Source organism: Pan paniscus, chromosome 3 (genome assembly GCF_029289425.2).
Source record: "Pan paniscus chromosome 3, NHGRI_mPanPan1-v2.0_pri, whole genome shotgun sequence".
NCBI classification, from domain to species: domain Eukaryota; kingdom Metazoa; phylum Chordata; class Mammalia; order Primates; family Hominidae; genus Pan; species Pan paniscus.
This window is the reverse complement of record NC_073252.2, coordinates 76,233,903-76,261,019: the sequence shown is the minus strand read 5'-3', so window position 1 is coordinate 76,261,019 and position 27,117 is coordinate 76,233,903. Positions and strand designations below refer to the sequence as shown.

General features: G+C 42.5%; 1 protein-coding gene across 2 annotated transcripts in view; it reads right to left on the bottom strand.

The window, feature by feature from the left end:
• Window positions 1-23,527, bottom strand: part of LNX1 (ligand of numb-protein X 1) — a 112,141-nt gene extending 88,614 nt beyond the window's left edge. Inside the window, exon 1 of one of the 2 annotated variants that reach the window (XM_003806465.5) lies at window positions 23,132-23,527. In XM_003806465.5, coding sequence (XP_003806513.3) covers window positions 23,132-23,223 — 92 coding nt within the window. In that variant the 5' untranslated portion in view covers window positions 23,224-23,527. The remainder of the gene's footprint in view (window positions 1-23,131) is intronic. The other variant, XM_055111553.2, reaches the window with a different exon arrangement.
• Between the last annotated feature and the right edge of the window lie 3,590 nt (window positions 23,528-27,117).

Below are 27,117 nucleotides of genomic sequence, written 5' to 3'. Positions count from 1 at the left end.
CAAGAGAGTACCAAATCAAGAGTCAATGATTTGTGCTCTTTCTCATTTCTATTCAGCCATATACATTGTCCAGGCTGCTATGTCTGGGGACCTTGGCATCCTTGCCCATAGTAATGGTTGACCTGTCTTAACAGCCTTGCTGTAAAAATCATTGAGTGAGGACCGGTAAGACAATTACAACAGAAAGAAATGACTGCTCATGGGTACAAAGAAACCAGTAGTGTTAACCTGCTAAGATGAAAATGTTTTTCTATTAAGTCATGAAGCTGATGGGAGATGTTTGTCATTTTGCAGGGAATAATTATGAATCCTCCTTGCTGTAAGGAAAGAGAGGAGAAATAGCACCAATGTTTTCTCTCTGCATCATAATTTAAAGGTTTAGACTTTTTTAAGGAACACAAAGGATGTAATCAAAGTCGTGTGAGACTCACCAATATTGCTGTTTCCATTACAAGCTAAGTCTGTTTAATTAGGTTATGTAGACTCCATAAACCATGGAGACCAGGCTTTGTTGTTTTGGATGCTTAAGCCATGACTCTTTTAGTCCTTTTTGCAAATTTTACCGTAGTCATTATCTTTCTCCTTGAAATGTTATTATTTCCATGACACAAAACATACATTTTGATGTCGTCACAAATGAAATCTCTCCCCTCCATCAAGAATAGCAAACTTTATTTCACTCTGCTTACCTGCAAGGGTACATGAGAAATCAATCTAACACAACGAATTGGCTCATTATGTTGTAATGAAGTTGAACATAAATTATTTCTTATGGCTAGATTTTATCATTCTATTCTGTTAGTGAATACTTTAAAACTCTGCATTAATGTTCTCAGAGGTAAATGTTACTATCAATTATAAAAATCATTGCAATTCATTGATACAGATGTGAATAAGATGTGGAAGGATGAGAGCCAGGGAAATGAGTTGAGTTTCTTGGCTCTATAGCCAGCGCCTTACATATGCCATGTACTTCCTAGTCAATTCCCTGCCTTTATGCCATCTCTCTTTCACTTCCTCATTCATAGTAATTCAATAGATGAATTACTTCTCATTCATCTATTGGCACAGTTCATGAGCATGTCGGGCTGGGACTAACTGTATGTCTACATTTGATATGACCCCTGATAACTGTTGACAAAAGCACCATCACCCCCATTTTACCGATGGGGAAGCTCAAATACCAAAGGATTGGACTTAGTCAAGGTCAGTACTTCCCAGAGGTATTCAGGGACCACGCCGATAGAAGCCTTGTGGGTTAATTACTTGACCCTGCCCCCAAGTCCTCCTAACTGTTTTTAATAAGCATTTTACAGTACCCTGTAGCTGCTTTGCCATTGTTTTGTTCATTATTCCATGTAACAAGGTTGCCTGGTTTTCCTTACATAACCCGGAAGAACTGGGTAGACACTAAAACCATTTCTACATAGACACAATGCTCTCCATCTGTGAATACACTTCCCATATTCTCAGGTCAGTCGCTTAGTGGAAATCCCATGGGAAATGCCTAACAATTTCTTCCAGTGCCCAAAGCCACCTACCTCACAGTGCGAATGAACAGATTCTCACTCCACATCTTCTTCAAGAGGGGACTCTTACACAAAGGCCACACACAGTCAAAGTCGTTCCCTAAGGAACTCTTACAAAAATGGTCCCAGTAAAATATCTAGAAATGTATCTAGGAATGGTGCCTAGATCACCAGCAACTCCTGACCTAAAAAAGTTTCCTCTTCCTCCCCGACCTTTGTTCTAGAACACACTGTGTTCTACAAAAGCACATTACAAAAAAATGATTTTGGCAGTCCTGATTTACCAGCTCTGGACCAGATCTCAGGGCCTCTGTGTCCCTGGTTTGGTGCTTCCATTTCCATATTGCTTCTTCATAAAAAGTTTTGCAAATACTGATGTGTCACAGCTTCCTCAAATGAATGCTTTAAATGCCTCTAAAGAGACTTTGATTACACTAAGAAGCAGAAAATGTTCTTGACAAACCACTCCTTTGTTTTTCTATAATTAGCTGGGTTCTCTTCCTCTTCTCAAGTCTATACCTAATGATGCATCTTGTGTTGTTATTTAAATAACACAAAAGACGTGGTAGATTGCATTTATTACACTATGATACAAATATTTTAGTATAGATGTAGAATTTCTGCTCCAACCCCAGGATCTTTATTTTCTGTTTTTAGCAAAATCTAAATATCTCTGACTTGGTGTTAACAGTGATGATTTCTAATTACTTAGGAAAATCTACCTTTTTGTTTACTGCTTTTTTATAACCTGAGCCACTAGGCATGCCATTAGGTGAGAAGACTCACCTCTAGGTTTGTTTACTTTGCATTTTAGAGTGATAGTGGGGACGGTATGAGTACTGATTTTCCTGTCAAAGTTAATTTGCCGTAAGACATATAATAAAAGTGCATGTATTAATAAATAAAAAAGGCAGCTAACTTGCACGAACATCTAACGCTTCTCATGGAGTCAAACACCAAACAAATTATAAAGGAAGTAAAAGCATTCCTGTAAATGCTTTCAAATGGTAAACAACACCCTCGAAGTCCTATGTGTGCAATAGCCTTGGGTCCACCCTTTCTTAATTGACAATATTTTGTCTGAGGGTCAAGTTCTAGTCTTCCCTCTGTCTAATCTAGTTCATGGATGGAGAAGGGAGGAAGGCTATTAGGTTTCTTCTACCAACAGGTGGCCAGATGCAGGTTCCTTGGAAAACATTGATTAGCTTTATTCCTTTTATAGCAACACACAGTGAGTAGTTTCAAAGGATCAGAAGGTGGACATTTTTTATGTTCCTTTAGTATTTTCTCACTCTGTCCATCTCTCCATTTACGTTAGTGTGACTTTGCATCAAACACGGGGCTCTTCTGCCAGGCTTGTGAGACTCAGCACTGCCAGGAGCCCCACACAGGTGGATGGCCCCGGGCACCTTCTTTGTACCATTTCCCCATCTGTCATTAGGCTGTGCCCCGAGTTCCACAGGAGCCTACCCAAACCACACCCTGTAATACAGTCAAGGAAGAGAATGTCTTTGTCACTGACAACAAAAGAACAGCTTTCAGTGAGCAGCACTCCTTCCTCATGAAACACACTCTGGTCCAGCCCATTTGCTTCCTTTCAGGAAACGGTGTGGGGAGGTCAGTGACCTGAGTGAGTTGCATCTGTACCTCTCTGAGGACAGAATATCCTAAGGCTGGGGGAGAGAGCCTTGGCTACTGTCAATAATTGCTTCTCTAATTATTCTGTCTCATTCTGAATACCAAAGATTAGGAAACATAAAGTATGTGATGAAATTTACATAGCAATTGGTTTCAACCAACCATTGGCTAGATATGTTTCATTAAAACAAAACAAAACAAAACAAAACAAAACAATCACAAACTCACTCCCAAGCACAGAATCCAGAGGAAAGGAGCACATGAAACACACATGGCTTGAAGGATGGGCATGTGGATTGCTCCTGTGGTTGGGACACCATGGCATCCAGGATTTATCTGCACCCCTTTCCACTAGACTGCCTACAGAACAGTTGGGCAAGACCCTCTTCTTTCAGGCTAAGAGCCAGAATCAGCAGCCATAGAAAAATACCTTCTGGCAGCAGGGTCTTCTGCTACCTAGAACAGCTTTCCCTGTGAAGTTCTGCTCTATTTGGGGCTCCCACTAACTCCAAGGAAAATTAGTGGAGGAGGCAGGCATATAACATGAGGGGTGGCATGAGACTAGGACCCCTGCTTTTTTGAATGCATGAGGGTTCATCGTTGAAAAACCACTCCATTACTCTTCAGGTACAATTAATCTGAATAAGCCCTACAATAGGAAAAGTCAGAGTCAATCCACTTGCTCTGTTAGATTGCTTAAACCTAGTATCATGGCACGCATTTGGTTAAAAGCTCTTCCCCATGTAGCCTGAGTCTCACTTGATTCATCTATTATTCAAAAGCTGTGATTGAAAGAGCCTTCAAACTCACAGGTGTTCAGGTCACTGGGGATGCTGCACAAAGATTCGAAATGCAGCAGCCATTAGTGTCCAGTCTCATTATTTTCATGCCAGGAAAGGCTAAACATTAACATGCTGGAACAAGAGCCCTTTTGGGGAGAAAAAAAATAAAAGGTAACTGAAGACCCTCAATAGGGACAACATGTTCTGTAACTTCTGGAAGTAATCACAGGGAACAAGCCAAATGGCTGATTAACAGTCATGCACAGACAGTCTTCCGTGGCCAAGTCCAGGAGATCTGACGGGTTGAAGGGGATCCAGAAAGAAGACTAAATCAACTTGGTCCCCCTGAAAGTGAAGTCAGTTCCAAGGGCTGAATGTGTTTTAAAGGTTTTTGTTTTTTCCTTTAGGTTAAATTTCCTGGATAAAATCAGATCAGCCGTGTAATCACCCTGCTACAATAAAAGGAGCTCAGTGTGCTTTATGGCAACCACACCAGTCAAGGGCTCTCTCTGGCACCAAGGGAGCCATAAGGGCCCCCTGCCAAGTGGAGCTGAGGGATGCTCGAGGCCAGGGTCTGGACCTTCTCACTATAAAAAGAATAGTGAAGTATACAGATATTTACCTACTGAGTTATGTTTGGGCTGATAAAAATGCTCAGATGTTCTTTAGTTTCTCTTTATTGTATTAGTTTAATTTTTGAGACAGGGTCTCACTCTGTCGCCCATCTTGGAGTGCAGTGGTGCAATCTCTGCTCACTGCAGCCTCAGCCTCCTGGGGCTCAAGCAATCCTCCCACCTCAGCCTTCCCAGTAGCTGGGACTACAGGCATGTGCCACCATGCCCAGCTAATTTTTTTAGTTTCTCCTTTAAATGACTGTTTGTGTAAGAATTGTAGGACTTTGAAAAGATTTGAGCTTTGAAATTTCTCTAGTATAATGTGAGCACATGATTCATATGAATATTCAGTTGCAGAAAATGTTTTTGTTCTAACTTGTTTAATGCCTGCTCTGATCTTAAAATGATCTCCTTAACATGTATGTATACACAAGTCTCTAAATACCAGGACTGCTGTTACCCAAAACCCACACTATCAAAGATATTGCTTGCTTCATATTTTCAAAGTCAGCTTTTGGAGGACAGGGACAATAGTTTCTAGTAATCTGCTGAGGGAGTCAACCCCAGTGAGGCTGTTCCTTCTCTGTAACCAGCTGCAATTAGGATTTCTACTGTCCTTGCATGGGGCATCCATGGCAAAGGTTGACTTGGCCATGTGGTTAGAACTGGAAATTCAGTATTTTCAGTATTTTCAGTTGCTCCAGTTGTTTTTGCTCAGGCTACTAATCAATACCAAATCTAGTGCTATCTGAATAAAATAAGATGGCATAGCAACTACCCCATTCTTGCTAACCACTCCAAATGACAACATGGTGGCTCACATCTGTAATCCCAGCACTTTGAGAGTCTGAGGCTAGCAGATTGCTTGAGCTCAGGAGTTTGAGACCAGCCTAGACAACATGGCAAAACCCCGTCTCTAAAAAAAATACAAAAATTAGCCAGGCATGGGGGCGTGCACCTGTAGTCCCAGCCACTCGGGGGGCTTAGGAGAAAGGATGGCTTGAGCCCGAGTGGTTGAGGCTGCAGTAAGTTGTGACTCCGCCACTGCACTCCAGCCTGAGTGAGAGTGAGACCCTGTCCCCACCTCCCCAGAAAAGTTAGTGAGACTTTACTTGAGTGTGCTCCAACTCAACCTCAAGGTGCCATGCCACCTTGTAAGAAAGCTTGTTAAAAATAAGTGTTATTAGCCTGGCTGACATGGTGAAACCCCGTCTCTACTGAAAATACAAAAAATTAGCTGGGCATGGTGGTGGGTGCCTGTAATCCCAGCTACTCGGGAGGCTGAGACAGAAGAATTGCTTGAACCCAGGAGGGGGAGGTTGCAGCGAGCCGAGATTGCGCCACCGCACTCCAGCCTGGGCAACAAGCAAAGCTCTGTCTCAAAACAAAAAACAAAAAACAAAAAAAAACCCTGTTATTATTATAAACAGAGCTACAGACTGTGTAGACATCGACACAGTGCTGATTTAAGTATCCGCACTTATTGGGGTCAAACATTTGTCTTTAGTAAAATAAGGGCACTGTATTTGATTCTAAAAATAAATGGCAGGAGAGCTGGGAATGGTGGCTGGCGCCTGTAATCCCAGCACTTTGGGAGGCTGAGACGGGCGGATCACTTGAGGTCAGGAGCTCAAGACTAGCCTGGCCAACATGGTGAAACCCTGTCTCTTCTAAAAATACAAAAATTAGTTGGGTATGGTGGTGCTTGCCTGTAATCCCAGCTACCTGGGAGGCTGAGGCAGGAGAATCCCTTGAACCTGGGCGGCAGAGCTTGCAGTGAGCCGAGACCACGCCACTGCACTCCAGCCTGGGTGACAGAGCGAGACTCTAACTCAAAAAAAAAAAGAAAGAAAGAAAGAAAGAAAAGAAAAGAAAGAAAGAAATGGCAGGAATGCGCTCTGTGATTTCAGGATTCTCTAGTGAGTGGGTGGAGGTAACAACCAAGTTAGGATACCATTAGCAACTGAATCAGCTTCAGCAAATGGCTCTCTAAAACTACACTGACTTGGCAAGATCATGTCAAAAAAAAGAGGTTGGGCTGAAAAAAATTATTCCTCTAAGGAAAAGTGTGAACAATTAGTGCCAAACTATTCACATAGTGGAAAGTTCCATGCTTTTGGAAGATGACACACCTGGTAGTTTCTAAGACTGATCTAATCAGCACATTTCATATATATTTTTTTCTAAAAGAGACTTAGAGTTCATGATTCTTTTAGTGTAGATTCTAACCATTTATATCAAATGGAAAAAGCAGGGATCTATTCAGTTGTGTGTCAAATTCTTAGGATCACTGAATAGTTCTGACTTGAGACAAGAACAATATAAGGCCAAGAAAACGGACTGTTTCAATTAAGCTCAGCAGAAAAAAATACACATGAGCCAAAACACAACGACTTAATACTTAGCAATCACTTAAAAATTTGTAAGCTCAGTCTGAGTCATAAAAAAAAGTAGGCCAAGAAGCTTGAAGGAACACAGATTTACAAGTGAAAGAGGCAAACACTAAAATAAAAATGTTTAAACCCTGCAGTGCTAAACTACTTTCAGATAGCTTTGTAATAAGTGAAATTTGGAGAATTATATAAACCCCTCACAGATAAGCTTGGACAAAAAATAGGTGAAGGAATATTTGGCAAACGTGAGCATGCATAAATCAGCTGCTCCAGATGACACATGGCCCTGGGGAATAGAATTTGACTAATATGCTTACTGAACAATGGTGCAGTAAAAATGAATAATTATTTCTGAAAAATTACCTTGCACTCAGGGGGATGTCAGAAGACTGGAACAAGGCCAACAACATGTGATAGTGATGCAGAGAGAAAACAGAAGGAAAGGGTAGTGAAAAATTAGTGTATGAGATATGCAATTGTCAGCTTGAAAAATTGGGAATAACTATTAGGAAAGTAAAATTGAGTTTCCAGAAAACCAGGGATAAATAAACAAAGGACAGTTTGCATTTAAATGATCACAGACAAATTCATGAGATTATCTTAAAGATTGTAATACTGTTGTTGTAATTAAGAATACAAAGGGATGGGGTAGGGGGTGGATTGAGCTGAATGCGCAGTGTCTTGGGATTTTATGTTCACTGTTAGTCCAAAGAAAGCTGAAAATGATCAGAAATCACAAACTAAAGGGGCATTAAGCCCAGCCACGGGAAGGTGTTTCAAAGAGTGTCCTAACAATCGCCATCACATTGATCTGAATCAATACTCTGACTGATGACCTAGGAGCAAGTGTCACAAAATTTATGGATGACACTGAGGTGGGGAATGCCATAGAGGACAGAGGCAAGAGGAGGGAAAAAATAGGTTAGACATGGGTACATCTGCAATTAGAGAAAATCCATAACAAAGACATGAACAGACTGGAGTAATTTAGAAGGCAACACAATTTCGGAATGAGAAAATTCAACATTAATTTACACTGAGTAAGAATAGGGGTCAAGGTGGAGAAGGCCATTGGCATTTGCAATTGCATTTAAATCTGTATTCGGAACACGTGACCCAGAGTGATGCTTAACCAGGTAAGAACCCCCTCTCTCATCAGGAATAAATCAGGGGGAAAGCAAGTGGAAGTAGAGGGAACTGATGGTCATGAGCCCACCCAGGTGCCAGCTCCTCTTACGTGGTTCTCACTTGCTACTCAGGAATCCTGTGCTGTAGGAATCATTAGCACTTCATAGGTGTGGATTTGGAGTCAGATTGTCCTGTCTGCTACTTTTTTTTTTAAAATAGAGATGAGGGTCTCACTATGTTGCCCAGGCTTGTCTCAAACTCCTGAGCTCAAACAATTCTCCTGCCTCAGCCTCCCGAAGTGTTATAATTACAGAAACGAGCCACCACATCTGTCCTGTGTGCTACTGTTATCCGAAGGTCAGTTGCCCTCATGGCTGGCTCCCTTCCTCACTTCTTTCTGGGTTCTGCTGCTTTCTTGGCAAGGCCTGCTTATGTAGAACAGCATCTCCTTACCTGCTTTATTTATTTCATGCCACTTATTTCCATCTGATGTACTACATGTGTGCTTATTTACTGCCCTCTCACTGGAATATAAGTTTACTGCAGAATCCCCACAGCCTAGAACATGCCTGATATGTCATAGGCATTTGATAAGTATTTGTTATTAAATTATACTCTTCCCAGGAATGAATGTTTTCTTTATGCTACCTAAGTGTAAACTCTTAATTCATCTACCAGAGGCTACCTAGCTTGGAAAAGAAGAAAAAAAATCACACTTATATAAAGAAAACGCTGAACAGAGAACTTCCAAGAAGTAGGAAATATCTTGCTCAATTTTTTTTTTTCAGAACATTAATTTACTTTCACTGGACAAGGAAAATCTGTTTCTATAAACCACTATTTTTATTAATAGAAATTCCCTGCCTTTGCTAAATGGTAAACAAATGTTAAGAATTTGAAGGAGAATCACATCACTGGGCTCCTTTGAGATCCATATGCCTCAATTCAACCCGGTCAACCATGCCAAGAAAGAGGAGAGCAGCTTATGTCCAAAGAAACTGGGAAAGAAAAAACAAATCTCCATGATGCTTTCTTTAGATGACACTAAGCAACTGAATGTGGGATTAAAAAACAAAAACAAAAAAACAAAACAATAAAAACACCACCACAGTAAACAAACAGAAAAAACCAAACACACATTGACCTCATCTCTGGGTCTTTTGTAACTGAAGAAACAACACCTGAGTTACATGGAACACTTTATCTTAGTCTTCTTCACCTTCGCTGTCCTATTTTTGAACCCTAGACACCACACCTGCCTAGCTGTCATTGGGCTTTTAAATTCTCTGAAATAGACTATCTAGGTGTTTGAGAGCAGTACATGGAAATTAGTAAGCACCTGAGAGGTGCTGATTTCTCTCTCTCTCTCTCTCTTTTTTTTTGAGACAGTTTCACTCTGTTGCCCAGGCTGGAGTGCAGTGGTGCCATCTCGGCTCACTGCAGCCTCTGCCTTCCAGGTCAAGCAATTTTCGTGCCTCAGCCTCCTGAGTAGCTGGGACTACAGGCGCATGCCACCATGCCTGGCTAATTTTCTGCATTTTTAGTAAAGACAGGGTTTCACTGTGTTGGCCAGGCTAGTCTCAAACTACTGAACTCAGGTGATCCACCCCCTCGGCCTCCCAAAGTGCTGGGATTACAGATGTGAGCCACCATGCCCGGCCTGAGAGGTGCTGATTTCTTTTGTGATGTTAAAGGAATTAGTTTCCTGATGAGGTTGAGCTGCTATCTGAGTAGAACCCAAGGAGGCCAAAAGGTGGGTACTTCAGGGAAGACCCTGGAGTGGTAAGACACCAGCACTACTGCCCAGTACCATGCGAGAATCTTTTCTAAAGAAAAAAGTGTGCAGGGAGCGAAGAAAGGAAGCTGGCTTGTACAGTAGCAGAGATGGACACGTAAGTAGCTGACACTGATCGATAATGCCCTTGTGCCAGGCACTGTACTGGGGCTGCATGTGCATGATATAGTCTGTCAGTCCTCACAGAAGCTCCATGAGGTTGATGCAATGACATCATAACACAGAGAAGTTAAGGCAATTGCCCAAAGACACACAGCCAGCAATTGGCAGGGCCAGGCTCTAACTCTGGAGTCCCGCTTGTGATCATAATGCACTCGACCAGCACGTCCCCATTGACACCTCAGACGCAAACTATGTAGAGTTTGCATCGCACAAAGGTGGAGGGAGTGGTACCCAGATGCTTTTTTCTATTAAAAACTGCACCAGCATCTAAGAGGGAAGGATTATTCCAGATGAGTTTGCAATAAGATCCCTTTGATCCTTTGTAACCTTTCATCAATTAGCTCATGCAGCCAAAAATATTTCTGACTAATCACTTTAAAGAATGACTTTGAGAACTCCTGTAGTCTGCTCTCTTATGCCTACTTCAGTGGGAAAATAATTATACAAACTAGGAACTGCCATCTTCAGCATAATTTTAACTGGCAGAGAAACTACCCAATCATTACCCAGAAAAGTTTAATCTATAAAGCAATTACTTTTCTTTTTCAGAATCCATCTCAGCCCCCCAACCTGGCCCTACTGAATTATAAAGGTGTGAAACAACCTAACACATCCAAGCAAATCTATCTCCATGACAACACAGTAGCGATGCAGTCCTGGAATCAGGATGCCTGCATTCCAGGCTGGCTGGATTACCTAGGGAAGTTTCCTCAGCCTCAATAAATCAGAGTTTTCTCATCAGTGAGATGGGGAGCCACTGCATTTGCTGCAAGGTTCCTAGGAGATCATTTATTTCTCATCACCATTAATTTCTCATCTCTGATGTTTATAGTGCACTTCTAGGCATCTAATGCTTCCTGTGTATTGCATTTAATTCTTACCCCCATGAGGTAGGTGCCATCATTAAAACCTGATTTAAGGATGAGAGGCTTGAAGCTTAGCTGAGGTTACATAGCTAGTCAGTGATGAGCCAGGATTTGTACTCAGATTTGAATGACTTCAGAGGCCACATTTTTTTTTTTTTTTTTTTTTTTTTGAGACAGGGTCTTACTCTGTCGCCCAGGCTGGAGTACAATGGTGCTATCTCGGCTCACTACAACCTCTGCCTCGCAGGTTCAAGCAATTCTCCCGCCTCAACCTCCTGAGTAGCTGGTAGTACAGTGCACCTCACCATGCCCAGATAATTTTTGTATTTTTGGTAAAGACAGGGTTTCACCATGTTGGCCAGGCTGGTCTCAAACTCCTGACCTCAAGTGATCCACCCACCTCAGCCTCCCAAAGTACTGAGATTACAGGCATGAGCCACCGCACTGGGCCAGAGGCCACATTTTTAATCAATACAAGCTAAAGCTTGTTAATGTTTCATGACTGAACTCTGCCCTGCCTCTCTGCTGCCATCCTTTGTATATGAAACTCTTAGAATTAGATAAAAATCCCTGGAATAGCATATTCAAACATAAAGCCTTATTGCTGTCAAATGGACCCAGGCTGCACGTGTTCAAAATTGGTCGAGGAAATCCCATGTTACCATTCTGAGCAGGCCCAGGTGGTCAGACTCCATCAGAGGATGCTGCATTCATGATGGGTGCTGTGCAGGGTCACTTGCCACACTGTGTCACCTCTATGTCATTGCTTTGCCTAGAACTGGTAGTTTAAAATTTTAACCACTAACTCCAATTTCATTGCTTCCTCAGGACACATTTCATAAAATAATGAATGCTTTACTCTTATTTCCAAAAAAATGTCATAACTTGTTCAAGGTCACATAGCTTGTTACTGGCAGGGCTGAGTCATTTGGGTAAATTATTAGGCCTTAGTTTCTTCATCTATAAAATAGGGGGATTAGACTAAATCATCTCCAAGCTCTCCTTCAGCTCTCAAAAATTTATGGTTCTGGGCCACAGACACCACCAGCCAAGCAACAAGCTGGATTCAGTCTTCCTCTTCAAACGGGGGAAGGAGGAAAATAGGAAAGAGGAACTGCAGTGTGAGGGCAGCAAGGAGCTAAATAGCTGAGGAATGACGGCTGGGGAGGGAGTCGGGGGCAGAGTCAAGAGACTGGCAGATGTGGTAAAGACCGAGCCACTTGTGGAGGCAGAGCTGTGTGGGAGGCGAGGCCTCAGCCACTGACAAGTAGCTCAGGCCTCTCTCCATGGAATTTCCCCTAAGCTAGTTACCCCTTTCTCAGATCAAGCCAGCCATTTCCCTGCCTCTTCAGTGAGAGGGAGGAAGAGACTGTATGGTTACAGCAACTCCAGTTTCTTGATCTCAGTCCACCTGTGCTTACTGTGGATAAAGTTAGTTGTTACCAAATTATATCAAATCGAAGACTATGTCTATTGTGAGGCGCACCATTATTTTTACAGATAACCAAGAAAGATAGACACTGCAAATTATCTTTGCATGGCGCTGTCAATTCTAAGATGGAATCTATTTTCAGGAGACATTAAGAAGTATGTCTTAGAATTGATGAAATATATTCTAACTCCCTCCATTACTCATGATAAAATCCACAAGTTAAGGGTTTCCTATGTACCAGGCACTATATTAAATGCTTTACATAATCTCACAACAGCCTGTGAGGTAAGTGTTATTCCCATTTATAGGTGAGAAAAGCTCAGAGAAGGTAACTAACCTGCCCAAGGTTGCCCAGCTAGAGGAGACTATATAGGAACTGGGGTCAGTCTGACTCCAGAGCATGTGCCTTGAATCACTAGGTCATCTCACCTTCAGCAGAGACCTACTGGATTACAGTCCTTGGGATGACAAGTGGACTTGTTTCTGGGGTCCCTGGCCTCTCCCTCCCCTACTGTTCTGGATAGAGCTGCTAACAAAGGAAGAAAGTGGGGAAGGGCTCACAGGTACATTCTTGGCTCATGGGGCAACCAGGAAGACAGCTCCGGCTCTGGGTATGCAAGAGTTAAACATGGGAGAAGTGGGCTTCGAAGGGCACCAGAATTCCCAGAGACGGCTTTACAGGAAAATATGAGAGAATAAGAAGAAGGAGTCAGAAAGAAAGGAAGGTGAATTTGGTACCTCAGAGCTCCCATGGGAGGGATGATGACTGTAAGGCTGATGAATATGGTTCGGGGGTCCTGGCATGCATGTGCCTTTCCAAGAACCTGACGGGGACCTACCAGTTGTGAATTCACAATTTTACCTTGCTTTTTAAAAAGAGGACTCAAATTCTGAACATTTCAAGTTTCATAAACCTGGATCCTCCAGTTCCAATCTTGGTGTTAATGAAAGCAGGTGTGGTTGGGGGTGGTGGGCCTCAGAGAAAGCTGGAAGGGAGTGGGGCCACATGAGCACAAAGAAGGAGTGATGGTTAAAAAAAAAAGTCGGGGGAAATATGACTATGAGAAAAGGATATCTGCTTCCTTGGCCTGCCAAGTTTTATTTGGCCTGCAGAAGTAGACCATTTCCTGCCCCATTCCTTCCAAGACCAACCCCACAGACTGGCAGTGAGCAATTTTCCTCCATTTACTTTGAAGAAGTTGTTTTACCAATGAGCCCTGAAAGTGGGCAGATTGTCATAGAACTCTTAGGTATATTTTTTCTATTCTTTAACAATGTTTTTGTGCTCGTTTTATCATGGACATATTAATATAGTAGTATATGTGTATAATTTTATATAGATAACTATACATAAGACAAGCAATGGAGAAATTTATTGATTGATATAGGTCTGTGATCAAGAAGTTGCAAGATTATTGCCCTGTGGAGATATTTCTCCAGTCTCTTAAAGTTCTCCCATTAGAACACTTATACACTGTTGGCAGGAGTGTAAATTAAATCAACCATTCTGGAAAGCAGTATGGCAATTCCTCAAAGAGCTAAAAGAAGAACTACCATCCCACCCAGCAATCCCATTACTGGGTATAAACCCAGAGGAATATAATTCATTCTACTATAAAGACATATGCACGCAAATGTTCTTTGCAGCAGTATTCACAATAGCAAAGATATGGAATCAAACTAAATGCCCATCAATGACAGTCTGGGTAATGAAAATGTGGTACAGATATACCATGGAATACTATGCAGCCATAAAAAAGAACAAGATCATGCCTTTCGCAGGAACATGGATGGAGCTGGAGGCTACTATCCTTAGCAAACTAATGCAGGAACAGAAAACCAAATGCTGCATATCTAAGTGGGAGCTGAATGGTAAGAACTTCTGAATACACAGAAGGAAATGACCGACACTGGGGTCTACTTGAAAGTGGAGGGTAGGAGGAGGGAGAGGAACAGAAAGGATAACTATTGGGTACTGGGCTTAATACCTATGTGATGAAATAATATGTGCAAACCCCCATGACATGTATTTACCTATGTAACAAACCTTGACATGTACCCCCCAAATCTAAAATAAAAGTAAAAAAAAAAAAAATAAGTTATCCCCTTAAAGCTTCTGGGCAACAAGGTCATAAAAGACACTCATCTTGGGTAAAATTGTAGTTACATTCATAGACTTCAATGCTCAATGTTTTGGACCTTTGCTTTCTTACATTTCTTTCAACTTGGACAGTAAATTAAAACCATTGTTTTATTTTTCTCTTTTTCAGTTACTAGCCCAGTATTTGGAATTTGTCAAAGCTATATTCCTCAGAATTTACTTCAAGAGCTCCTTTGTATCAGCGGAGAATGAAGAACGGAGAAGAGGAGGAGGAGGTTGAAAGAAACTTAAGAGATGTGGCAACTAATTGCAACGTGTAGATTGTATTTAGCTCATGATTCACACACACTAGATACTTGTTATTAAAGAATTATGGTTGTTTTCGGTGTGATATTAGTATTGTGGTCACATTTCTTAAGAATCTATCTTTAGAGATAGGTGCTGAAATTCTTGCAGATGAAATGACATTATCATCTGAGATGTGCTTCAAAAACAGTTAAAGGAGATATCGATAAGATGGCCTTGAATTCACGATTGCTGAAGATGGGTATAGGGCACATGGAGTTTTATTATAATCTTTTCTCTCCTTTTATATTGTTTGTAGTTTTCCATTATAAGTTAAAATGAAGAAAATAAGTCAACTAACATGAAGCGGTCAGTGAGATTCTTATGGACATCCCAACTTTGCCTCTTATCCGCCTGACATAGTCATGGAACTAGAAAGACAAGCACAATTTGCCAAGCATCAGAGTGGCATCTTGAAACTGCTGGGTTTTGTTTAGGGTGACCTCCCTTGGAGGAGAACACTTTGGACCAGGGAGTGAACAGCTTGGAACTGGAGTGGCTTTACTGCTGGCAAAAAAGAATTTGCTAATTCTCAAAGGGGGGAAAAATAAGATCATGAAACAGGATCACAATGCTCTTTGGACATCAAAGAATCATTACAAAACAAGATTTTGGTGAGTTCAATGTAAATGAATGAGGGCCATGCGGCTTCAATTTCCTTCAAAATACACAAGTTTAAAAATTCAAGGAAAAATGCCCTGTTAAACATGTGCTGAACTGAAATGCTTCGAGAGTCATTGAGCCCAAATGGGCCCTGGCTTTGCCCCAAGACTGGATCTTGTTCCTGTTGGAATATGATTTCTCCAACATACCCCATTTCCTCTGTAAACTCTACCTCCTTCCTTCCAGGTCCTCGTCCAAATTCTATTTCAGATGCTCAAAACACAGGACAAGACAAATCCAGGGATCAGCAACACTTTTTTTCCCCTTTTCAATTTTGATAAGAAAGAAACAAATTCTTGGAGACTCAATTTGGAAAACATTTGCTGGCAAATCCATAAAGCTCACCCTGTTGGTTTGAACTTTGAAAGTGTTTGGAATGGCTAACACAGTGAAAATGAAGTGGGGAGGAAATGGATGCTAAGGCAATCCACTGTATTCCACTCACCCCGACTCATTCACCCCAGAAAAAATCCAACCATAATCATCTGGACCTCCCTGTGTGGATCTCCATTAGTATAAAGCTTTTTAAAAAAGGCACTTCCCCAGGTCATGGAGTTCATGGCCCAATACCTGGCCCAGGTCTGACTGAAGTTAGTAGGCAGGAAAAGGAGCTACTAAGGGTGGTCTTGCCACACAGCCTTGACCTAGAGAAGGGGATACTGAAAAGCCAGACCAGGGCGTAATGGGTAGATGGAAATAGATACAGAAAATGGAGGCAAGCAACCTCCCCACTTGAAAGCCTGGAACGCCCAGCTGGGTTTGATTTAAAGCTCTCTTTAGGCCTGTGAGCCCCAAAATGAATGTTCTTGTTGCATGAAGTCTGTGCAGTTTGTCAGAGGTGTATGTCGCAGGTTAGGTTAGAGTCAGTTAACCTAGGAGGTGGTTGGTGGTTGGAATCCTTGGTTCTAAGAGCTTGGTGTGTTCTGTGGCTCTGACTCCTGGGGCCTACCACATTTTGCAGGAAGGGCATACATAAGGCTGCCCATAACTCCTACAGCTTTTGGCAGTTTCTCCCCGAGACCTCATCCTTCTGTTACAGTAGGTAGTTAGACAGACATGAGGCAGGGAAGGCCACCCTCCCCACAATGAGGAATGTCAGGCAACCATCAGGTGATGGTCAGGCAGTTGTTAATTGTCTCTCTAAAATAATCATTGGTTGAAGCCAGGGCCAGGCAGTTTCCCAATAAATAGAAAACACCTGAAACTGGTGATTAGCTTCCTAGTAAGATCTCAGGAGTTGGGTGAGTGGACTCAAGCATGCGCACTAAGAGGCAAAATGGCAGAGTTTAACTGGTATATGAATCCTCAACTGATAAGGAGAAAAAGCCCTCAAGTGAGCAGGTACACAACTTCAGTAAACACACTGCGCATGCTCACCCCCCAAGTGCCTGAATGCCACTGTGGATGCAGACAGCCCACTCCAAGGGAAGAATCAGGGGAGAAGGGATGCAACCCCCCTGGAAGCATGCCAACATATGAAACACCAAGTCAAAGGTCAAACCACCCAGCTGATCTCAAGTCACCCGCTTGGCCCTCTTCTAAGTGTACTTCCTTTTGTTCCTGCTCTAAAGCTTTTTAATACACTTTTCACTCCTGCTCAAAAACTTGCCTTGGCCTCTCACCCTGCCTTATGACCCTTGGTTAAAAATTCTTTCTTTTGAGGTGTTAAGAATTGAGGTTGCTACAGATTTGCCACCAGTAACACTTCCATAGCCTTAGATGATTTAGGTTTCAAAATTGGAATTGCTCATTTTAATCTCTGGAGTACAAAACTCCAATGGGAATAAGCTATCCCCACTTAGTACTACTATCTCTATAGGGATAAGAAAATAAAGTATAATTTTCTCTCCAGATTCTATCATGAATATTGTTCCTAGTGATTCCACTTACAAACCAAAAATATTTGACTCTAAGCTGGAAAGAGCGCAGCATTTCCTGGCTTCCTGGGAAGTCAGTCACACAGCTAGTGGCACTAGTTTCCAGGACTTGTCGTCCTCCAGGGACCCCACCTAGCTGTCTTGTTGATAACTGTCTTCCTAAAATGAAGGGCAGGTACTTTGAAAAGCGAGTCCCAAACTAACTGTGCATCCACTCAAAGCTCACTCAGACTTTGTACCACAGGCAAGAGCAGGTCACACCATCAGAATATGGCACAAACATGAGAATAATTTTCAAGCATGATAGGAACTAAAAGTTTTTAAAGTGGGAAGGAGATGAAAAAAACTCCACTTTTCTGTAACTAGCTCATGAGGGTTTGGTGTGTGGAGAACGAAATGCACCACCAGTACTAGCACCACTCCACCAAATTCTAAGTTTTTTTTCTTGGATTTTTGTTAAACTTAAATATTTAGGCTAGGCGCAGTGGCTCACGCCTGTAATTCCAGCACTTTGGGAGGCTGAGGTGGGTGGATCACCTGAGATCAGGAGTTCGAGACCAGCCTGACCAACATGGTGAAACCCCATCTCTACTAAAAATACAAAAATTAGCCAGACGTAGTGGCAGGTGCCTGTAGTCCCAGCTACTCGGGAGGCTGAGACAGGAGAATTGCTTGAACCCGGGAGATGGAGGTTGCAGTGAGCCAAGATGACGCCACTGTATTCCAGCCTGGGCAACAGAGCAAGACTCCATCTCAAAAAAAAAAAAAAAAAAGACTTAAATATTTAAAGGAATGTTACAAAAGCCACAGGAGATGACTGACCAGCACAATGACAATCCCAGTTATTCAAGTACAGTGCTGCATCCTGAAATATCTGAGATGAGCCTAGCTTGTATCATTATGAGCAAGGTCAATATTCCCTTCCGTAGAAACCAACCAGGGTCTTCTTTATCACAGCTTGCAACATTTAGGAGTTGGCCAAGATATGAGGCAAATTCATTTAATTTGGTTTAACTTAATTCTGCCCTGACCTGTGCAGAAGCTGGGCATATGAACATTACTACATCCCAAGATCTCAGAACTTACAGGGTAGAAGTTTCTGATGCATATAGCTCTGAGTGGGGACACAGAGAGGAGTGATAATTTTCAACAGGGAAAGTCAGGGTAAGTTGGAGTGAAGAGTTCTTAAACTGTAGTGCCCATACGGATCCCCTGGGGAGCTTGTCAAGAATGAAAATAGGGTGGCCTCATGAGAATCACCTGGAAGGCTTAAGCATGAAAATGGATGGGCCCCCTCTCCCAAAGATTTTAATTTCAGTAGGTTTGATTTAGAGCCCTCCAAATCTGCATTTTGAAAACAAACTCCGTCCCTACTTCTGATATGGGTGGTCCTCAGAACCTGCACTGTTCTAAGGTTTTCATCTACAAGTCTCCACGTGCAGGGCTGTAAATATAGGGCCAGAAAGATGGGAAGGCTGTTTCCATGCTCATGCCCATGATGCTGAAAGTTATTTTCCCAGATTCCCTTTGGGGTCTAGGAAATTCAAAAAGAATGTTCTTGGAGGTCTGCGGGTGAGGGCATGTGGGGAAAGAAAGCACTGTCACTCATCCTTAGGGCATGCTCTTTGTAGACCTCAGGGCCGTCCTAGATTCCCCGTGCCCTGATCTATGGATTGGGACTCCACACCAAATACTCTGGTTTTAGGGTTATTCTGACAGATTCACTGTCCTCTAGGTCAAGGCATCAGGTGACAATAAACATATTTAAAGAAGGAAAGGCCCTGGTATAAACACACCTGATAGCAATAACTTAAGCATACCCTGAGACTGACCCTGTACAGCAGACACACCTGCATGCGGTTTGGAGTTCCAAGCTAAGGAATCCAGGAGTAGCCAACCCGGAGGGTCGTTCCTTATCTATGAGAAACAGCTTAGCCCCTAGCCTGTCCCAGGAAACGTGGGCTGTATAGGAGACCAATGACGTCCTTTCTTTTGGGTGAAGGTTGCTAGGTGGAGACTGTTAGGGAGAGGGTCCTAAGCGAATATAAAATGCATGCCTTTTGCAAGCGTTTGCAGTTCTGTCCAGCTCTCGCCATTGGACTATATGCAAGGGGTTTCTCCTGTCCAGCCCGCTGCCACTGGACTCTCTCCCCTATATGTAAGTCCCCAGTAAAACCCAGTGTCTCATTTGCCAGTTCTGGGTCTGCTCTTCATCCTTTTGAACCTGGTGTCTTTCCCACTGGAGTCAATAGGTGTTTGGCCCAACATTATGAATTGGTTTGGCCAAGTCGTTATAAGCTATTGGCCCTCAAGGCCAAACCAGGCATGCCTAAGTGATCTGCTAAATTGGACACAGGGTTTTTGTTTTGTTTTAAATTGAATTTGAATGCTTTCAGGCATTATATATTCATTCTGCAGTTGGCCAGAGGCCTCACCATCTCCCTTTGTGTTATGCCTGAATGATACATGTTTTAAAATAATTCCTGGCTGGGCACAGTGGCTCATGCCTGTAATCCCAGCACTTTGGGAGGCCAAGGTGGGTGGATCACAAGGTCAGGAGTTCAAGACCAGCCTGACCAATATGGTGAAACCCCTTCTCTACTAAAAATACAAAAATTAGCCGGGTGTGGTGGTGGGTGCCTGTAATCCCAGCTACTTGGGAGGCTGAGGCAGGAGAATCACTTAAACCCGGGAGGCGGAGGTTGCAGCTAGCTGAGATTGTACCATTGCACTCCAGCCTAGGCAACAGACCGAGACTCTGTCTCAAAAAAAAAAAAAAAAAAAAAAAAATTCCTGCCTTGCCTCTGCAGGCATTTGACTTTGAGAAACCTGGGCCACATGCTAAATTTGAATCCATGTACTGGATTAGTTCCAGTGTCTGAGCTGGGCATGAACTCAGGAACACAAGAGTGCATTGGTATTAGAGAGAAAGGAAAATCCAGGAGGGTCTGTGCATCTGGAAGCACAAGGAATACAGGGCAAGCTTCCCCCAGTGCCAGGAATCCACAGCTCGGATAAAGGGTGGAGGAAGCCCAGCAGATCCCCCAAGCTCTGCCTGCTTTTGGGATCCTATGGCCCAGAGTAGGTAAGAGAAGGCCTCCATCTCGGACATGCAGGCATCACCCATCATTCCTGCTCCCAAGCGTGCTAAACTGGCCCAGCAGCCCTATTTACTGTTCCAAATGATAGTTTTTCAAGCTTTGGTGACAACCACAGCCAGCCCCTAACCTTTCTGCTGGTGCCACTTACCATCCCTGAAATACTTCCTCTTTCTACCCGTTTCTGCCTCATTCCTCTAAGCACTTCAAGATCCAGCTTAAACCCCCAACTCCTCTGGAAGCCTTCCCTGATCAATTTCACCAACATGGACAATCTCTACCTCCTCTCAACTTACTACCTACTCTACTTATAAATGACTTATTTCCATCTGCCTTGAATCATTGCTTATATCTCTTATGTGTATAAATTTCAGCTTCTCAATTAGACTGTCAACTCCTAGAAAGGAGGTACCATGCCTCAATTCTTATTGCCTGGATTCCTTAGAGAACATGACAGTACCTGAAATGTGTCACTAATTCACTGATTAATTATCCCCAGTAGCATCGGGGAACAGCTGCACAGAATTCTCTCACAAAGCATACACAGCAATTGGAAGCTTCTAAGAAAGTCAGATAAATGTGGAAACACCATCCTGGTAATGGTGATTCCTGGCAAAGTATGATTCCCTAGCATCATACTTTCATAGATTGCTTGTGTCCGTTCAGTTATTCAGCAAAAATGTTGCCTTTGATTTATGTACTTGTAGAAGAGAAAATTATTAAGTGGTATAAGGACCTTCCTTCAATTAGGCTATAAAACTGAAAGTAAACAAATGGAAAGATTCCCTCAATAGCAGGAATCTTTGTGTAGGAATAGCAGGAATCTGTAGTCAGTGGAGTGGTGGCCCCCAAAAGATGTCTACCCAGAACCTGTGAATGTGACCATATTTGGAACAAGGGTCTTGTAGATGCAATTAAGGATCTCAAGATAAGATTACCATGGAGTATCCAAGTAGGCCCTAAATCCAGTGATAAGCTTCCTTATAAGAAGAGGAGAAGGCAAAGAGAATTGAAGAGGACACTGAGGAGAAGGCCATGTACAGACAGGTGGAGGCAGAGGTAGAGTTATGCAGCCACAAGCCAAGGAACACCTGCAGCACCCCCCCTCCACAAAACTAGAAGAATGCAAGAAAGCATTCTCCCCTATAGCCTTCATAGGGAGCAGGACCTTGCTGACACCTTGATTCCAAGCTTCTGGATGCCAGAACTGAGGGAGAATACATTTCTGTTGTTTTAAGACATCCAACTTGGGTTAATTCATGACAGCAGCCCTAGGAAACCAACATAGCAATGAAGAAGGATAGTGCAGGGGAATGAGTGGGCAGGGAAGAATATCATGGCACTGGATTTCAGAGATTCCAACCTCAGCATCCACTGAGAGAGGAATGAGCCTTTTCATAATCTCTGCCATTGTCTGTTTGTCTAGAAAAGCTTCTGCAAGGTCATTATTTCCTCAGAGATGCACATGATTCAGATTTAAGCTAGACACTTTCTCTTGGATCCTGGAGTTACATTCCAATAAGATGGGACCAGATAATCCTGAAATGCAGAACAAATGATCACTTCCAAGAACCTAGCTCTATTTACCAAAGAGCACCTGCTGTGTTAGACAAATTGGCTGGTCCAGCTAATTACAAAGGAGGCACGGGCTACCACTACATAGTCATGGGTGGTAGCACTATCTAATGTGACCAGACAAGCTTTTCTGATCTGGACTCTATGAACTCTATTTAAAGTCTCTGTTTTCATTTGCCCACTGACTGTAATTTACACATAAGCCAACTCTTGCTATTTTTCCCGTCTGGTTAGGTTCATAAGGAGGAATACATTTTTGCAAATGTTCCAAACACAAGGCACACACAGCAACACTTTTCATATGATTGCTAGAAGTCATTCACATCAGTCTATAATCCTTATTCAAAGCTTACTAACAAAAGGAGCTGGAAAAATATCACTAGAGGTTGGTGACATGAGGCATTTTCTTGCATAAAATGGACATGTGTCATGTAGGAAATTGTCTTTATTTTTCAGAGATACACAATGATGTATTTAAGGGTGATATGTCACGATGGCTACAATTTGCTCCAGACTATTGCAGCAAGAAATATATGAAGCAAATATGGCAAAATGTTAACCCATTAAATCAAGGCAATGGAAATATGAGTGCTCAAGGCATGTTTCTTCATATCCCATAGGTTTCAAAAGCATCAAAAATAAAAATAACATGGATATATACATTTTATACATAGGGTTCTTTTTTTACTGATACTATACCTGTTTTCAGGTATAGAGACTGTCTCAATAAAGGGACGATGCCTGCTTGCAATTATAAATACCCAACAGAGGCAGCAGATCTATGCATACAAATTCTATTCTTAACTGCTCTTCAGTTCTATTTATGGAAGGAAGAGAAGTTACATCTATTGAGGAAAAAGAGTACCCCAAAAAAGCAGCATTGACACTGAAGCAGGAAAAAAAAATGCCTTGTTGAGAAAGTACTGCATCTGTTAATATGGGGCTTTTTTGTTAAGTCACAGACAGCTAAGCATGCCGTTTTAAACTGCTGGCAGGGCGCTTTGTCCAAGTGCATCTAGTATGTGTGGAATTTCTTCCTCTAAATGGATATATCAGCTAGGGAATGGACTCGGGTCCCACCCCCAACATACTAGGCACATAAACACACAGGCACGGACAGACAGGGGACTCACAGTTCTGAATACAGGAAGTGCAGGTTGCCCACATTGTCAATGTAGTTAGCAGGACTGAGCCAAGGCAAGACCAGCAACAGAAGCGCCTTCATTCTCCGAGCAGTGTGCTGCCTTCTCCCTGGCCACCTTCTGTCAGCTACAAGGGCCCAAACCAGCCAAGCTCCTTTAAGCAAACCTTGCCATGCCCCCACAATCAGTAGATCACAAAGAATTTGACTGAGAACCTTTAGATTAAGCCACGTAAATAAATCACGGGCCCGTAAGAAGATTATGCTCTCTGATTCTCAGATGAGAGGATGTAGGAACGCAAGGAGCCACCACGGTTGGCGAGAGAGCTTAGGCTGAGAGCAGGCAAGCTGATGCCCAGGAAAGGAACCAGCCCCTCCTGCAGGATGCGGACTGGTTCTTGGGAAGCAGCTGGTACATTTACATCACTGGCTGGGAGCAGACAGGCTGGGAGTTAAAATGTGTTGGAAGAGGGCATGAGCATGACACATTCAGACCCCACGGTGTGAATAATTAAATAATGAAAAGCTGCCCTCCAGTTTGCTATAGCGACACTGTAAGAAATTCCCATCTTTGGAGCAGCCTGGAGAGCTGAGCTTAAAGCAAGCATTCACATATTCAGTGGCTGAAATATGAACCAACCCCACCTTCCTCCAGCACCCATCACTGTCTTGACTGCACTGACATATGAAAGAGATGTGACAGTGACAGCTTCCTCGCTAATTTTGAAATTTGGCTCTAGAGAAGAATAGGCTGTGCCATTCTCTGTCAGAATAACAAACAGCCTGGATAGACGTAAAGTTCTGTCCAAACAATGTACAGGTTCCTGTTTGGTGAGGAAATGAGTCACTCCATTCTTCCTTCTCCCTGAGGGGCTTGAATTGAACTCTGAAACCAGCTGTATGACACTTGTTTCATTTAAGATCTCAAGCCTCAGTCACCTTACCTTTGAAATGGAGCTAATTATGCCTTACCTGCCTGGTCTGTCAGGGACTGGGCCACATCCCTTCTTCCAGCTTTAAGATCTGGGATTTGAGACTGCATCACCGGCCTCAACACTAAGACTTCTTTGCAGGCCTAAGCTCTGGAATGCCACAGAAGCCCCCAGGACTCTCGCTTACCCCATATTCAAGAAGATTAAATTCCATTTTGCCAACTCAAGACCAGAATCTTAATAGAAATGGCTCGAAGGGATAATTACATTCATCACATTAATGACAGCCAAGCCATGATAGCAAACTCCACTCCACAGGAAGTAGACCAGAGAAAAGTCTACAGGATGAGACCAGTTGCAATGAACTGTGTAGTCATTAGGAATTTGGCATCAGAGGCAGGGCTAAAAGAGTTTAAATACAGAAGACTCTTAGAATGTGCAGATTTAATTTCTACAGTTTAAAGTGCAGATGAACAACCTTGATAAAACATGGGATGTAATAATTCATAATTTTGTTGAGGTCCAAATTGGAATCCTGTTCTCTGTAAGGCTGCTCTGCAAGAGTGAGTCAGAGCTCATGGAAAGCAGTAGAAAGGAAGTTAGGTTTGATATGTAGGTGCTGGGGTTAGAGAAGCTTGAGGTTAGAGTTCTAGCTCTGCTGCATACTAGCTGTACAACAGTGGGCATGTTTGGTTAACCTCTCTGAACTTTCATGTCCTCCCCTGTAAAAGAAAGACAATAGTAATAGTGCTTAACTCAGAGTGCTGGTGAGAAGGTGAAATGAGGAAATGCCCATAAACAAAAAAGGGCTTAACGAGTATTAGCTTAATGTTATTGTATTTTATTTTTTTCAGAGATGGGGGTCTTGCTCTGTCACCCAGGCTGTAGTGCTGTGTCACAATTATACCTCACTGCAGTGGTGAACTCCTGGGCTCAAGCAATCCTCCTGCCTCAGCCTCCCAAGTAGCTGGGACTACAGGTGCGTGCCACCATGCCTGGCTAAAAAAAAAAAAAAAAAATTACAATCTTTTTCAGAGATGAGTGTCCCTCTATGTTGCCCAGGCTGGTCTTGAACTTGTGGCCTCAAGCAATATTCGTGCCTCAACCTTCAAGTAGCTAGGATTATAGGTGTAAGCCACTGCACCTGGGTCTACTGTTACTAATAACTATTAGCGATAGTGAATGAGCCTACCTGGAAACTTAACATCTATCTCCAAGAGGTTTTGTTATTCTTTTCTTATCCCTTCTTTCCTCCTATACTATTAGAGAAGTGACATGTTATAGTCTTATCCTAAATATGGAGTTTCACAAAGTCCTGAAACATGCTCTTCTTGGATGTCCACGACCTCCTATATAGATCAGAACTCTTAAGTAGCATGATGCATTATAAAGGTTGTGGACTTCATGTTGGTATTGGATTGTATTTCTGATGATCTTGGACATGTCAGATTGCTTCTGACATTTGATACATCTTTTATTAAAAAAGGATGACTGCCCATTCACCACCTTGCATTTAAAGGGGATGAAATTAATTAATTAATGTGACTGCAATATAAACACGAATGTAAGGTTTTCTGTTGTTTTTTTATGTTGCTATTGCAACCACTGCTGGTTGCCTATCAAATATTTAATCTCCCCTTCTTCCTTATAACAGAACCCAGGTTTTATTTATGCTGTTACTACATGTAGACTCTCTCACAGATGGGCATCTGTATAACACAATAGTGACTAATGAGGTATGAGTAGAAATTACTGGGTAAGGCATCTCAGAAGGCTCTTTAAAGGAAGGTGTCTCCATTGGCACATAGTATTTTTCCCTGCCTGCCTAATTCTTTCTGCCTGGAACTTGTACATAACACTGAAGCATGCAGCCATTTGAGACCATGAGGTGACAAACTTGAGGATGAAAACTGAACTGATTCCTGCTGGCATCATGTCATGGCAAAATCACAGTAATCCTGGGCTTCCTACCCCTAGACTTTGTATTACATGAGAAAAACAAAACTTCTACCTGGTTAAACCAATATAACATAATTTTCTATTACATGCCATCCGATGTAATCCTAATTAATACAATCCCTTGGGGCTAAAACCCAACCTCAAATGAACAGAGATTGCTCCATGGCTTCCTTGCCGGTAAACAGCCCTAACTCTAATCTTTGCCCTATTCTTTGCCTGGCTGTCCTATTTATCCTTAAATGTTATCTCAGATATCACTGATCATCTCCTATTTTCTTGCTTCTTTTCTTTTCACGAAACAAGGTTTATTTAGGGGCCAGGAAAATGTTGGGTTCAGAGTTAGAAGGTCACAGTAAGGATGTATGTCAAAGCACAATTATTATGAGATGCTTAGTCCGGCTAAAATGACCAGCAAGACTAATACATGCTTACTTTTCATAGGTAATAGTCCCCTGTATTTCTTTTCTTTTCTTTTTTTTTTTTGAGATGGAGTCTCACTCTGTCACCAGACTGGAGTGCAATGGGGCGATCTCGGCTCATTGCAACCTCCGCCTCCCAGGTTCGAACGATTCTCCTGCCTCAGCCTCCCGAGTAGCTGGGACTACAGGCATGCACCACCACACCCAGCTAATTTTTGTATTTTTAGTAGAGATGGGGTTTCACTGTGTTGGCCACGATGGTCTTGATCTCTTGATCTCGTGATCTGCCCACGTCAGCCTCCCAAAGTGCTGGGATTACAAGCTTGAGCCACTGTGCCCGGCCCTCCGTGTATTTTTTCTTTCAATAAAGTCTTCCCCACTTTGTAGACAGCTAGCTGTGTTGTCCTGAACACACTACCCTGGATGGAAGTAAAGGTCAACAGAGGATCCAGGTTAGACCTTTGGAGAAGAAACTCCCAGGACACTGGATGCAAAGTTAATCAGGAAAATATTCCCAGCCAGCCTTCAGCCAAGTGTGTCTTGGGCCAATTGCATCACGTTTTCATTCACAGCTCGTTTCAAATTATTGAACAATGAACTCTGTATTCATACTAGTAAATACTTGAGGAGGGTCAGTTTTATTATCTTCCATTTTTAGAAAATAAGAG